At 37.3% G+C, this 15152-nt stretch overlaps 1 protein-coding gene across 2 annotated transcripts in view; it reads left to right on the plus strand.

The window, feature by feature from the left end:
* The window catches only part of SLC2A2 (solute carrier family 2 member 2), a 31106-nt gene that overhangs the window by 6089 nt on the left and 9865 nt on the right, over nucleotides 1–15152 (plus strand). For both annotated transcript variants that reach the window (XM_045502993.1, XM_045502992.1), the window contains 4 exons: nucleotides 1669–1761; nucleotides 4993–5255; nucleotides 12011–12135; nucleotides 14789–14904. In XM_045502993.1, coding sequence (XP_045358949.1) covers nucleotides 1669–1761; nucleotides 4993–5255; nucleotides 12011–12135; nucleotides 14789–14904 — 597 coding nt within the window. The remainder of the gene's footprint in view (nucleotides 1–1668; nucleotides 1762–4992; nucleotides 5256–12010; nucleotides 12136–14788; nucleotides 14905–15152) is intronic.

Below are 15152 nucleotides of genomic sequence, written 5' to 3' on the forward strand. Positions count from 1 at the left end.
TAACTCGGGTCTGGTTATAAGACCACTAGACTCTAACCTCAAGGGCTCTCGGGCTGGTTCTGTGATTATACTTTGTGGATGAGGACACTGAAATTTCTGATCTCTAGCTTTATTAGGGAATGAGGGGACCTGACTAATAAGCTATTTTTCATGCTGGAGTAGGGGTTTACAATCATCCCCCCAATTTAGAGAAAAACTGAGGATCCTATAGGAGAAGTGGCTTGGGTCACACACTCCCTAAATATCAGAGTGGGAACTGGAATCCATGTTGATATGACTCATTCATTTGTTCAATGGAATTTTTACAATAGTCCATGTTATTTATTTAAACATTTAAATTGTGTAATTATATATGAAATTATTTCCTCATAAAATGACTCATAGTATAAATAAAAGAAAAAATACCCTCTTCTCTAGTCTCATATTCCTCCTCAACGATCATCCTTTTGTTATTTTTTCTTCAAGAAAATATTCTATGACTTACATACAACATGCACAAATCAAAGAATACTCGGGTTTAAGCCTTTTTAAAAAAATATTAATGAGATCACATAGCTTCACTTGTCACTTAACAATAAGTCAGTACGTAACAGTCACATTATTCTTTTTAACTGCAGCATAGCAAGTTATAGGTCTTATGATGTATTTGAGTCTATCTGGCCATTTTCCACTGAATGACATTTAGGTTCTTTCTACAATTTTTTCTATCACACACACACACACACACACACACACACTGCTTCATCAAATATCCTGAAACGTGATTCCATATGTATGATATGATTTCTCTAAGATGGTCAGACGTGTAATTATGAGTTGAAGGGAATAAATGTTCCTTTCTACACTGTTTTTTGTAGCTACATGGAGTTGGGAAGAAAAGAACATGTTTTAATCCATAGCTCTAGGTTCAACTAGTTGCAAATCTTGAAAATTATCCTTACATGGAAGGTGATGTAGTTGTGATAAAGCCTGGCCTATGTCTCTTATATGAGTTTTGAGGTGGTTTTGTACAACAGCAATGCCCAGGAGCGCCCCCTATCTCTTTGTTACTGGTGTCTTATTTGACTTCTCCCAATGATATAAACTGACTGTTTTTGTCATGGCAGTTGCCTTCAGTCAGTAGCAATTCTAGTCCTCAGTCCTGATTTTGAATCTTAAATATATATATATATATATATACACACACACATATATACATATTTGTGTGTGTGTGTATATATAAACATATACATATATATTGTATTATACATATACATGTATATATATGTATATATACATGTATATATACACATGTATATATACATATATACATGTGTATATATACATGTATATATATACGTATATATATGTATTACATATATTTTATATATATATATATATATATATATATATATATATATATATATATGTAAAAGGATGTTTCGTTCCTCTCTTGGAAGAAATTGTCCCAAACTTCTCTCAGCTTTAGCAGTGTAGAGGACATGATGAATGGCTTTTACATTCCTGTATGAATGACGCCTGCTGGGAACATAAGGCATACTGTGAATGAGTATCAAGGATCAAGAACCAGCCTGTGGAGCCTGTCAGAAGTCCAAGCTGCAGACTGACAGGATGGCAGGTAACTGAAATTGCCTAGTGTTTCCCAGCCCTGTGTTTCATTCCCCACAGGTCACCGGGACTTTGGTTTTCGCTGTCGTCACAGCTGCACTAGGTTCCTTCCAGTTTGGATATGATATTGGCGTGATCAACGCACCTCAAGAGGCAAGTGAAACATGTACAATTCAATTCTCTTTTTGGCGATTTCTGTCAGTGACTGAAAGATCTGTATTCCTCATACACAGAGATAAAGTGTGCCCACGTGGAGAACACAGGGTAATCCCAGCATTCTGTCAGGCACCATGTGCGTGGTTTCAGAGCTGATAACTTGGCCTTGACTCCTCTATCACCCTCACAAAGAAAGAAAGGGCAATAAACAACTCCTGATCTCTGACTCTGCTGTTTGCTGAGCTCACAGAAAACTCTAGCCAGAATACCACATGCCTATTGATGTTGTTTTTAAAAACTGAAGAGCTTATTGCAGCCTTGATTCAGAGCCCCCGCCATATGTGAGTGGAAAAATGAATGAAAAATGCCAGGGAATAAGAGGAATCAATAGAAGGATTTTAGTGCACTAATTTTTACTGAGCACCAGCTCACTGTGCATCAGGCACTTTAACATATGTTCTCCCTAGTTTGACCTCTAAAAACCTTATTATACCCAATTCTAGGTCAGTTGAAAACCTTTAGGAACCTTAACACTAAAAACGTCCTAGTCCTTCCTCCTACTTCTGTCTCCCATAGCTAATTCAAAGAAAAATAATATGAAACTATTTAATAATAGTCAAGAAGTCCAATAAAAATTTGGATTTTCTCCATAATAACTATTTGTATGGGTATTTTTTTAATATTGAATAATTTCTATAACTTTTCTCATGTATTTTGTGCATCCCTACTCTGGTATCCAATGAACAAATAGGAGAGGGCTGTCATTTTTCTCAGCTCCCACGGCTTGTAAGTGGGGAAACCAGGAATTCACCCCCCTTGCTCTAATGAAGGCTGTCGGGTCATTTAGGTCAGCATTGATGTCTCATTCCTCTTCCTGTCATTGGCATAACGGGGTTCAATAAAGTGTTCCATGACTAAAGAGAGAGAGGAGAGAAAGTGGGGGGAAGGAGTGGCAGAAGGTGAAAGTGCAAGCATTTGTTGGGTGCCTTCTATGAATAAATCATATTTCATCTGCTTCTCTTACAATGTTGGGCTCCATGGAAAATGTGTGCTGGCCACAGATATGGTCAACAATAAATAAATCTACCTGTGATCGTATGTATAGAATATACAACCCTGGAAGGGATGCTCCTTGGACCAGAAGATGTGCTTTGGTCAGGTGCCGAATAATATTCTCATGGGTGTGATGGTCTTGCCGAGGGTGAGAGATTTAGATGATAATGCTGGGGGTCATGGCTTTCTTTCTGAGTGATGACAACTCATGCCAATTTACCAGGCTTCTTGAAATTTGGTTCAACATCACCATAATTCAGAATCAGCAAGCCTCTTTTTTGTGGAAGATCTTTTCACATTTTATTTAAACCATCCTCTCCAGGGAAGGAGAGGGGAAATTAGTCTAAGGTTTCCCCTCCTTCAATCCAAGTCCTAGAGCCAGACTTGAAAACAGGATCCCCGACTGGCATCCGGCTTAGTGCCTTATCTAGAGCCCCTTTTCTGTGTTTAACAAGCCGCTTAAACACCATTATAGAATAATAATCATTCAGCTTCATTTGTTTTTGTTAGTGGGATGACATTTGGCATTATTTTAGGGTATTTTAAAGTCACACTTTTTTATGATTATAAAAAATTATACAGAGGCGCCTGGGTAGCTCAGTTGGTTAAGCGTCTGACTTGATTTCAACCCAGGTCATGATCTCATGGTTCATGAGATCGATACCTGAGTAGGGCTCTGCACTGACAGCACAGAGACTGCTTGGGATTCTCTCTCCTCTCTCTCTGCCTCTCCCCCCACTTGCCCACACGTGCACATGCACACACTCTCCTTTTCTCTCTCTCAAAAGAAATTAAAAAAGAAAAACAAAAAGCTACACATACCTGTTACAGAAAGTGTTAGAAACAATCATCTATAATTATTCTACCACATAGAGCAAACAGCTGACAACATTTTGGATGTTTCCTTCTAGCCTTTTTTCTATGTATATTATCCCTATAGAGTGATCTGCTAATGAGGTAATGTCATGGTCAGACTTCTTTTATCATAAGAGGACGTCACTTCCCTCCCTCCCTCAGTTGACTTTACCACTAGGGCTTTACCCTATGACTGGCAACCTAGTCAGTTGTATTCCAGGTCCTTGTCAGAGGTCCTCCCAGACCACTCAATAGTGACCAAATCATCACTGAGAGGAAGAACAAAGAAGGAAGCTTGAAGGCTGTGCCTTTACTAAATTATATTTTGGTAGGATCTTTGCCTCTTCAGAAACACATGATAAAATAATGGTGCTGTGAAATTTAGTTCTGAGAATTGGTCATTGTATTACACACTGAACTCTGTGGGGACCCAGAGGAGAAAAATTCCTTCAGGTACCAACACCTTCTGAGGGGCCACTGAGTTGTTTTTATCTTTGAAATTCATCAGGATACAGGATTGTTTTCTTCTCTTTGAGCTGGCTGCCAGGAAGTTTATTGCTAAATTTATAGCATACTTCTAGCAAGGATACAGCACCTAGTCTTTTTAGCCTGCAGAATATTTTCCATTTGAATAGCTGCTTGCATTTAAAACTTAAAGAATTTTATATAAAAATACAGATTTCTGGCTTCTTTTTATTTATTTGTTTATTTATTTATTTATTTATTTATTTATTTATTTATTTTGAGAGAGAGAGAAAGAGAGAAAGCAGGGGAGGGGCAGAGAGAGAGAATCCCAAGCAGAGAGAATCCCACACTGCCAGTGCAGAGCCCGATTCAGAGCTTGAACTCACGAACCAAGAGCTCATGACCTGAGCCGAAACCACGAATTGGATGATTGACTGAGCCACCCAGGCACCCCAAGATTTCTGGCTTCTTTTTAAGAATTAAAGGTCATGAAACACTAGTCTCACATTTGCAGCTTCTTCCTTTAGGTGAGGCAAATGCTCTCCAGTGCTATAACCTTGCCCACTTACTATTATAGTCTCAATAGTAGAGACTGTATTTCAGTTCTCCTAGCTATCAAGGTTCTCCTTCACTTATTTGTTGCTGCCTAGTTCCTGTAGGCACTGGAATTTGCGACCTCTGTTTTACAGGATATGGTCAACTGTAAATAAATCTACCTGTGACTGCATGTATATAACACACATAACTGGGATGACACTTTTAAACACCTAACCAACATTCTAAAGGAAAAACAAACAAAAAATGTATAGAGTATTTGAGATGTTGGAGCTATTTTTCTTTATTTTATTTCCCCAGGTAATAATATCCCATTATGAATATGTTTTGGGTATTCCACTGGAAGACCGAAAAGCTATCAACAACTATACTATCAACAGTACAAATGACCTGCCCACAATCCCATACCTAAGGGATTCAACACCAACCTCTTTGGCGGAGGAAGAGACTACAACATCTACTAGCCTCATCACCATGCTCTGGTCCTTGTCTGTGTCTAGCTTTGCAGTTGGTGGAATGATTGCATCCTTCTTTGGTGGGTGGCTTGGAGACCAGCTTGGAAGGTAGGCAAGTTTCATAAATAAGCATAAACATGGAAACTAGTATTTGGGGTTTGTTAAGACTTTGTTTAGGAAGAAATCATCTTTCCTTTTGTGGAATAGTTTTGAAGTTGTTTTTTGTTTGTTTGTTTGTTTGTTTGTTTGTTTTTCAATTCATGACCCTACCAGTTAGGTTGGTTTTAGACTGAATAATGGAGAAAGCTCTTGCCCTAGTCTGCTTAATTGTGGAGGCATTCATAGCAAAACTGAATTTGGTGTGTATTTCCACAGAAATGCTTTGATTCTCTAAATTCATTAGTTTTAAAAATATGTTAAGAAACCACTACACAAATGGTTAACTCAAGAACTATGGAAAAGCCAAGAGTGAAATTTTTAACCAGGGAATCCATTGTTTGCTTCACCAAATCACTCCATTTCTCAGACCCCCAGTTTTTCATTTTCAAATTAGAATTTGGCATTTGGATCAGTCAAGTCCTAAGGTCAAACCAATATCCCTAACTCTCAGTTGCCCAATACAGTTGGCCTGGGTTTCTAGCTGCTGCTACTGCTATGTCAAAGCCCAAACCAGAGATGAAACAAATAGTGTCTCCATTTCTTTACTCTAGTTTTTACCAGGTGTTTTGGATTTAAAACATCACTGGAACTCCTTCAGACACAAATTTCTTTCATTTAGTCATGTGACATACTAAGTTGGGATTCTACCCCCACCCCCAGAGAGAGGAAATAAAATCAGAAAAATCAGAAAAATCAAATGGTTGGGTTTTTTTAGATTTATTTTCTACTTTTTGAGGCCACCTTTTGTTTATTAATTATATTTTTTCTGATGATAAAAATAAATATGCAAATATGGACAATTTAGAAAATGCAAAAATCTTTAAAGATGTAAATGATATAGGCATCTATTTTAGTAATTCTGGATTAAAATTAATTTAGTTTTTTAAATTCCTACTTTAAATTATAATTTTATCTCTCTGGTTATTAAAGTACTGAAAATTTCTTCCTCTTGCACTGGAGATTTTATATAACAAGACTGTAAGAAGTTTTCTTAAATACTGAATAGCCTAATAACCTAAGTTTTATTCTTGTTCTTATTTAAAAGGGACATTCCTCTACCATAAAAGAGTCAGTTTCTCACATTTTTCTCAGTTTACACGTGTTTAGCTGAACTTAGAATCCATCAGTTACAGGGTTCATAAACTGACTTAAATTGTTTAAAAAAATTAAATAATTTTAATTTGAACCAAATTGGTTTAAGCAGTAATTGGAAATTTTTCTAGATTATTTCTAAAATAAATAAAATTACCCAAAGTTAAATTTTATAATATGAACCAAACAATTCTTTCACCAGCTACTGATATTTTCTACTTCTTCCCATTCTTAAAGAAAAAATTTAAGGGGCACTTGGCTGGCTCAGTTGGTGGAGCCTGTGACTCTTGATCTTAGGGTCATGAGTTCAAGCCCCAAGTTGGGCATGAAGCTTACAGAAAGAAAGAAAGAAAGAAAGAAAGAAAGAAAGAAAGAAAATAAAGAAAGAGAATTTAAGTCCTTATTGTCATCTCATTTAGAGATGAGATTCTGACAGGTCCAGTGACATACTGTAAAACATTTATTTCAGGTCCTACTGAAGGAAACAGATGCATGCCCTCTCAAGTCTTAGAATTTAGCATCAACAATGATCATACCCCAAAACCATGTCAAATGATTATTTATCAAATGACTTATGGCAAACTAAAAGTGATGCTTCTTCCAGCTCTCAGTAGAAAAATGATTCTCCATGAAAACAGCCACAAATTAATAATTTTAACATCAAAATTAAGACAAAAGGGTTCAGTCTCTCCTATAAAACTATTTTTCTAGAAGAGTCACTGATAAATGCCATGATTTTCCTTATTGACCAGGTCGTTGCTCCATCAGTTAAAAATAAATAAATAAAAATGTATATTTCTATTACTGCTTTAAAAACTCTTTCCTTGTAATTGTGAAATAGGTAATAAATGTTTGTGGCCACTGTTTTATAGATTTGGCTTCTCAGGGTCAATTTTTCCAGAGGCTGTGTTCTGAAAATTTAATTACAAGGATATGGTGGAGGAGACCATGATCTGTGCAATCAATCCATGCTACCATAAGTAGTTGTACATAAGGTGTACATACCTTGCATTTGAATACACTCTTTCTTTTATATAAACAATGGAACTCACTAAAACCAAACATTAACCTCTCATTTCACACAGATCAACTCCCAGCTCTGTCACTTAATAGTTGTGTGAAAATGAATGAGTTACTTAGGTCCTCTAAGATGTTTCCTCCTCCATCTACAATGTAAGAAAAAAATAATACCTCACTCGTAGCATCATTACGAGGATTGCATGAGAACATACACAGAGGTTTATCACAATGCCCAACACATAGTAAGCAAGCCCTGAATGTAGCCTTACTGTGATGCCAATGGTGATGATGATGATGATGATGAAGATATCGATGATGACAGGATGACAGTGATAACGCCTACACTAACAGGAATATTTAGAGCAAAATTTAAAGAAATATACTTTGAAATATATTTCTTTCTCCCTGATTCAACAATGTCATGTATTTTTAGATTATTCATTCTTGGCCATTTCTCCCGTCTGAGCAGAAGTTAAAATCCTCTAAGTTGTACAAAGTGCTCTAGCATCCCTTGGTGGTTAAGGAAGAGGGACTTAAGAGCAATCTGGCACCAAAAGTATTTTCAGGCTATCTCTTTTAAGAGTTTTTCTGTCTAATAGAATATTCTCTCTAATAGAATATATGACTAGCCAGCTAATAACAATTTTCTTAAGGTCAATTATTGAATTTGTTTGTCTTCTGTCCTTGTGTAAAGAAAAGGCGCTTCACAGAGAAATATCCCTGTCTTGTTCTGCTCTGCATCTCTGAAGTTGGTCAGCTCTAAATCACTGTTTTCCTTCCCTTTGAGTAGTTGACAATTCACATATATTGTTTTTCTATTACTGCTCTAATGAGTTACCCTAAACAGTGGCTGAAAACAACACAAATTAATTTTCTTACAGTTTTGGAGGTTAGAAGCCCAAATTCAGTTTCATTTGGCTGAAGCCAAGGTGTCAGCAGGGCTGGTTCCTTCTATTTTTTTTTTTTAATTTACTTTTTATTTTTTATTAAGTTTTTTTTTAATATATGAAATTTATTGTCAAATTAGTTTCCATACAACACACAGTGCTCATCCCAAAAGGTGCCCTCTTCAATGCCCATCACCTACCCTCCTCTCCCTCCCACCCCCCATCAACCCTCAGTTTGTTCTCAGTTTTTAAGGGTCTCATACTTTGGCTCTCTCTCCCACTCTAACCTCTTTTTTTTTTTTTCTCCTTCCCCTCCCCCATGGGTTTCTGTTAAGTTTCTCAGGATTCACATAAGAGTGAAAACATCTGGTATCTGTCTTTCTCTGTATGGTTTATTTCACTTAGCATAACACTCTCCAGTTCCATCCACGTTGCTACAAAAGGCCATATTTCATTCTTTCTCATTGCCACGTAGTACTCCATTGTGTATATAAACCACAATTTCTTTATCCATTCATCAGTTGATGGACATTTAGGCTTTTTCCACAATTTGGCTATTGTTGAGAGTGCTGCTATAAACATTGGGGTACAAGTGCCCCTATGCATCAGTACTCCTGTATCCCTTGGGTAAATTCCTAGCAGTGCTATTGCTGGGTCATAGGGTAGGTCTATTTTTAATTTTCTGAGGAATCTCCACACTGTTTTCCAGAGTAGCTGCACCAGTTTGCATTCCCACCAACAGTGTAAGAGGGTTCTCGTTTCTCCACATCCTCTCCAGCATCTAGAGTCTCCTGATTTGTTCATTTTGGCCACTCTGACTGGCGTGAGGTGATACCTGAGTGTGGTTTTGATTTGTATTTCCCTGATGAGGAGCGATGTTGAGCATCTTTTCATGTGCCTGTTGGCCATTCGGATGTCTTCTTTAGAGAAGTGTCTATTCATGTTTTCTGCCCATTTCTTCCCTGGATTATTTGTTTTTCGGGTGTGGAGTTTGGTGAGCTCTATAGATTTTGGATACTAGCCCTTTGTCCGATATGTCATTTGCAAATATCTTTTCCCATTCCGTTGGTTGCCTTTTAGTTTTGTTGATTGTTTCCTTTGCAGTGCAGAAGCTTTTTATCTTGATGAGGTCCCAATAGTTCATTTTTGCTTTTAATTTGCTTGCCTTTGGGGATGTGTCAAGTAAGAAATTGCTGTGGCTAAGGTCAGAGAGGTCTTTTCCTGCTTTCTCCTCTAGTGTTTTGATGGTTTCCTGTCTCACATTCAGGTCCTTTATCCATTTTGAGTTTATTTTTGTGAATGGTATAAGAAACTGGTCTAGTTTCATTCTTCTGCATGTTTTTGTCCAGTTCTCCCAGCACCATTTGCTAAAGAGACTGTCTTTTTTTCCATTGGATACTCTTTCCTGCTTTGTCAAAGATTAGTTGGCCATACATTTGTGGGTCTAGTTTGGGGGTTTCTATTCTATTCCATTGGTCTATGTGTCTGTTTTTGAACCAATACCATGCTGTCTTGATGATTACAGCTTTGTAGTAGAGGCTAAAGTCTGGGATTGTGATGCTTACTGCTTTGGTCTTCTTCTTCAAAATTACTTTGGCTATTTGGGGCCTTTTGTGGTTCCATACAAATTTTAGGATTGCTTGTTCTAGCTTCGAGAAGAATGCTGGTGCAATTTTGATTGGGATTGCATTGAATGTGTAGATAGCTTTGGGTAGTATTGACATTTTAACAATATTTATTCTTCCAATCCATGAGCACGGAATGTTTTTCCATTTCTTTATATCTTCTTCAATTTCCTTCATAAGCTTTCTATAGTTTTCAGCATACAGATCTTGTGCATCTTTGGTTAGATTTATTCCTAGGTATTTTATGCTTCTTGGTGCAATTGTGAATGGGATCAGTTTCTTTATTTGTCTTTCTGTTGCTTCATTATTGGTGTATATGAATGCAACTGATTTCTGTACATTGATTTTGTATCCTGCAACTTTGCTGAATTTATGTATCAGTACTAGCAGACTTTTGGTGGAGTCTATCGGATTTTCCATGTATAATATCATGTCATCTGCAAAAAGTGAAAGCTTGACTTCACCTTTGCCAATTTTGATGCCTTTAGGGCTGGTTCCTTCTAGATGTTCTGAGGGAAAAACTCATTTCCGTGCCCTTTTCCAGCTTCCAGTGGTCACCTATATTGCTTGGTTTGTGGCCCCTCACTCAATATTCAAAGCACATTACTCCAATCTTACTTCTGTCATCACATTATCTTCTTCTCTGCTGTCCTCTTATAAGAATACTAGTGATTCCATCACTGGGTCCACCAGAATAATCCAAGGTAATCTCTTTATCTCAGTGTCCTCGATTTAATCATGCCTGCAAAATCCCTTTTATTATATAAGGTAACGTATTGCCAGGTTCTGAAGATCAGGATGTGGACTCTTGGAGGATATTATTAAGCCTATAGTTGTGGGCAATCACTGAAGAATAAGACTACATAGTTTTACTCTCCAGAAAAAAAAAAAAAAATCTCCTTGGCATTAAAGATACTTGCTTAGAAAAAGCTCACCTATTCAAATTTGAAACATTGACATAGAATATAACAAGGTGCTGACATTTGTTTGTGGCACAAATATTTCCACACCTACCCATTTAGATTCTTTTATTGTCCTTATCATCATCTACTGAACTTTAAAGAAGGTTTTTGTGCCCCAATTTTCCATTTAATGGGAGTAAAAGTATCAGATGTCTGCAAATGTTAATTTTCATATGATTAACTTTGAAAATGATATTTTTGTTACTATTGTCAACTTGATTACATGTTTTACATTGGTTGACACTAATTCATTGATTCTGGAAATATGACATACGATGTCAAAATAAGAATAGTTATAATTCTCTTTGATAAGGCTTAAAGTCAAAGTATATTTTAATTTATTTCCAAGTAATTCATGTTAAAGGAAATTTAACTTTGAAAGTTCCTTACATGACCTACATCAACTAAAAATGTGCACCATTAAGAAAGAAAGGAAGGAAGGAAGGAAGGAAGGAAGGAAGGAAGGAAGGAAGGAAGGGAGAGAGAGAAAAGAAAGAAGAAAGAAAGAAAGAAAGAAAGAAAGAAAGAAAGAAAAAGAAAGAAAGAGAAAGAGAAAGAAAGAAAGAAAGTCATAAGTTACAACTACAGTGTTGAATATAGCTATCAACAGGCAATTATTCCTTACAGCAATCAACTTGAAGAAAACTTAATTATTTATTTTTATTTTTAATTGTATCTGTACTCTTTTTTTTTTTTTTTAAGTAAGCTCCACCCCCAATGTAGGGCTTGAACTCCTCACCCTGAGATCAAGAGTCACATGTTCTACCAACTGAGCCAGCCAGGTGCCCTCTTGAAGAAAACTTAATTCGTTAATTGTTTGAAAAAGTTTCAGAAGTATTATCTTAAAGCAAATCAGTCATCACTACAATTGAATCATCTCTATTAAAATGTGGAGATCATGTGCATGAAACTCAGATTTTCTCATTATAAACATTAATCGTTAATGCTTTAGACAACAGATAAATCAAACTAGCAGTCATGGTTTAAGATCCCCAACTAGCTGTTTCAGCAAAATTAAAATAACTGCTCTTAGGTAAATACCTTAGCATACTCTGAGGGCAAATAATTTTATCAAGTTTTGATGCTGAACTTATAATCCTTGCTTTTTAAAATTTCAGAATCAAAGCCATGTTGGTAGCAAATGTTCTCTCATTAGCTGGAGCTCTCTTGATGGGGTTTTCCAAACTGGGACCATCTCACATTCTTATAATTTCAGGAAGAAGCATATCAGGACTCTATTGTGGTAAGTCATACATGTGCATGTGCTCGCACACACACACACACACACACACACACACACACACACACCTGTCTGAAAAATTCTAACGGCAGATGTGGTAACATGCAGGGAAGTTTTTGAGCCTAAGGTGGCGTCACAAAAGGGAAAGGCAAAGCATGAAATTGAAGTCCAGAGTCAAGCAGGTTTGGGACCAGTAAGTGGGAGTTGTGAAGCTATCTTCTTGCTCATGGCAGTTTCTAGTGGTATCATCTCAGATAAATTATTTAACTCTTAGTTTCATTATCTGTTAAACGAAGGAGATAATATCTACCATGTAAGGCACTTGTGAGAATACATGTAAATGTTCAGCATAGGATCTGACTACAGCAAGCTGCCAAGAAAAGCTAGCTGTCGTTATCGCTTCTGTTGTGCGGGAGACAGTAGCATGCTTCTACACCCGCAACCCCCAACTCAGCTCTTCGGGCCTATTTGGCCACTTATGTCTCTGTCTCTCCTTTCTGGAAAGACCTTGACACTCGGGCCCATCTCTCAGACCACATTCCCTAGCCATTGGATTCCAGACATGGTTGGGTGAAGCATTACAGTGACGGTGACCATAAGGAGAGGGAGTCACGCAGCAGCAGATGATTGAAGAGTTCACAATGGACGAAGGATGCTCCCCCTGTGAGCCTCACATCTGAATATCTGGAATGACTAGTTCTGGGAAACAGCTTTTCAAACTTTTAGAGGTTTCAAACTTTCAGAAGCAAATTTAACCAGCAGGGGTGTGAACAAAGGGAGGATCACTTAATCTCTACAATAGCCAAATCTTTAGCTTCTCAGTGCAAGTGAAGCCCTGATTCTGGTGGTTTGGAGCCAAGGTTTTACATTGTCCCAAATCATAGCTGCCTTTCAAAGCACTAATATTCACTGGGGCTGGGGGCGCGGGAGGAGGGGACGTGCAAGATGATGTATAAAATGTTTACATTTACTTCCAAAGAGAAAAGACTATATAGTTTCATGTGTCTTCAATGATCAGGTAAAACAAAAGTCTAAAATATCCATAAGTTAATAACTTAATTAAAAGTATTTTTTTGTTATTTTCAATGTTAATATAAATAGCTAAAAGTTAGGATAGCTTTATCAAGGTGAAGAGTCAACCCACATGTGGCAAGATTTAGATTCAGCATGTATCAATTCTGGCACTATCTCAGCCTGGCCTTAGATATATTAACTGAACCTTCTGTAAAATGCAAATAATAACACTATTGAGGAGGCCCAAATCATGATTCTTCTTTCTTCTCTCTCCAATTTTTAACATACAGTAGGAAAAAAATCACAAATATTTTGGCACAATTGAAAAGAAATGCTGTCAACATTGTGGACACTAGCACAGCCAAGTAACTTGTACTCCCCAATGAGCTTTTAAAATTATTCCTGGTCCTGTTCTGAGCATTAAAATTGCTAAAAATAATAGGAAATACATTTGGACTTTAAATTTGTGTCACTTCAGGCCTGTGAGCTTATCTACATTATTATGTTCTTGAGATATAAAGGTAAGTATTACACAGAGAGTACAGCCTGGAATAGAGCCAAAAAAAAAAAAAAAAGGTTTTCTTCTTACTTAAGATCAACAGACCACACAATAGAGACACATGTAAATGTCATCCAAAATTTAGATGCCATTTCAATCATGCAACTGTTCATGTGAGACCTTAGAACGATTTAAAGCACTAAAAGAAATATCAAAAGTTTCCAAATGCATCTTTTACAAAAAAACCATACATTTCCATTTTATAGACAATCTCTCTAAGAAGAAGACTCTAACAAATATTATTTTTAAATTCTTAAGAAAATGCCAAACATCTCATTCAGCCTTGCTTATTGATAGTGTCTGACCTTCCTGTGCACTCAGCAAATGGCTGGATACTCTGGCAGCTACTGCAACATGACCGATGACATCTGCATTTAAGAAAGCTATAGAAGCCAGAATTGCCTAGTGCTTTTCAAATTTTTTGTATTCCTTTAAGCACCAAAGTCTTTTCTGAAGCCCATTTTGGGAGAGAATAAAGAAGATGGGTTGCTCTGGTTGGAAAAATGGAGGAAGAGCCCCTGAACCCCTTAACCTCTCCCACCTCTCCACACCCCTGCTCATCACTTTAACAGTGGTATTGAGGCACTTGCACGTTGTGGACACTCAGGGCTTGTAGTTCTCATGATAATGCTCTGTTGCACTGTGATCCCAGGTAAACTCTTTTTGAAGTGAAAAGGTTGGCCTACATATGTGCTCATTTCCTTTCATACCAGGAGTTTGGATTAAGAATATTATTAAAGCATTTTTTCATCTCTTTTCTGAAGACAACTTAAGGCCTTATGATGTACAGTCCATTTTAACATGGTTTTAACTGAATAAGGCAGTGCTATGAGTGAGTGATTGCCAAATCCACAACTCATCAGTTCTTTCCATTCCTATATTCAACTACAACTTCATCTGGAGTCTTCTCAACAAATATTTTTTGCATCAACTGTGTCTAAGACTGGGGACGAGGGCTCTTTCTTCCAACAGACTCTGAAAGGGACTTTTAGTCAGGATACTGACCATACTTAAACCAAATTACTGTTATTGAGATAGTCCCAGCTGCACTTGCATTCACATTTATGTTCATGTTTTATGCAGGGCTAATTTCAGGCTTGGTTCCAATGTACATTGGTGAAATTGCTCCGACCACACTCAGGGGTGCCCTTGGCACACTTCACCAGCTGGCCATTGTCACAGGCATTCTCATTAGTCAGGTAAAAACTCGATTCCCTACTTCACCCATCCTCTATCCAACTTCTCCCTCCCTGACAGTCCACTCTCACTGTAGACCAACACAAAGGAAAAAACCAGTTCCACCAGCAGGAGTAGAGATGGTGTAGAGACTTAAGCTTTTTATGTCAAAGCTAAATGATTAGTACACCACTCCTCAATTCTCCCCTTGGATCTCTGGTAGGATTGGCACTAGAGATGACCCAGCATGCCAGATCTTGAACTTCTGGAG

The sequence above is a fragment of the Leopardus geoffroyi genome, chromosome C2 (assembly GCF_018350155.1).
Source record: "Leopardus geoffroyi isolate Oge1 chromosome C2, O.geoffroyi_Oge1_pat1.0, whole genome shotgun sequence".
Classification (NCBI taxonomy): Eukaryota; Metazoa; Chordata; class Mammalia; order Carnivora; family Felidae; genus Leopardus; species Leopardus geoffroyi.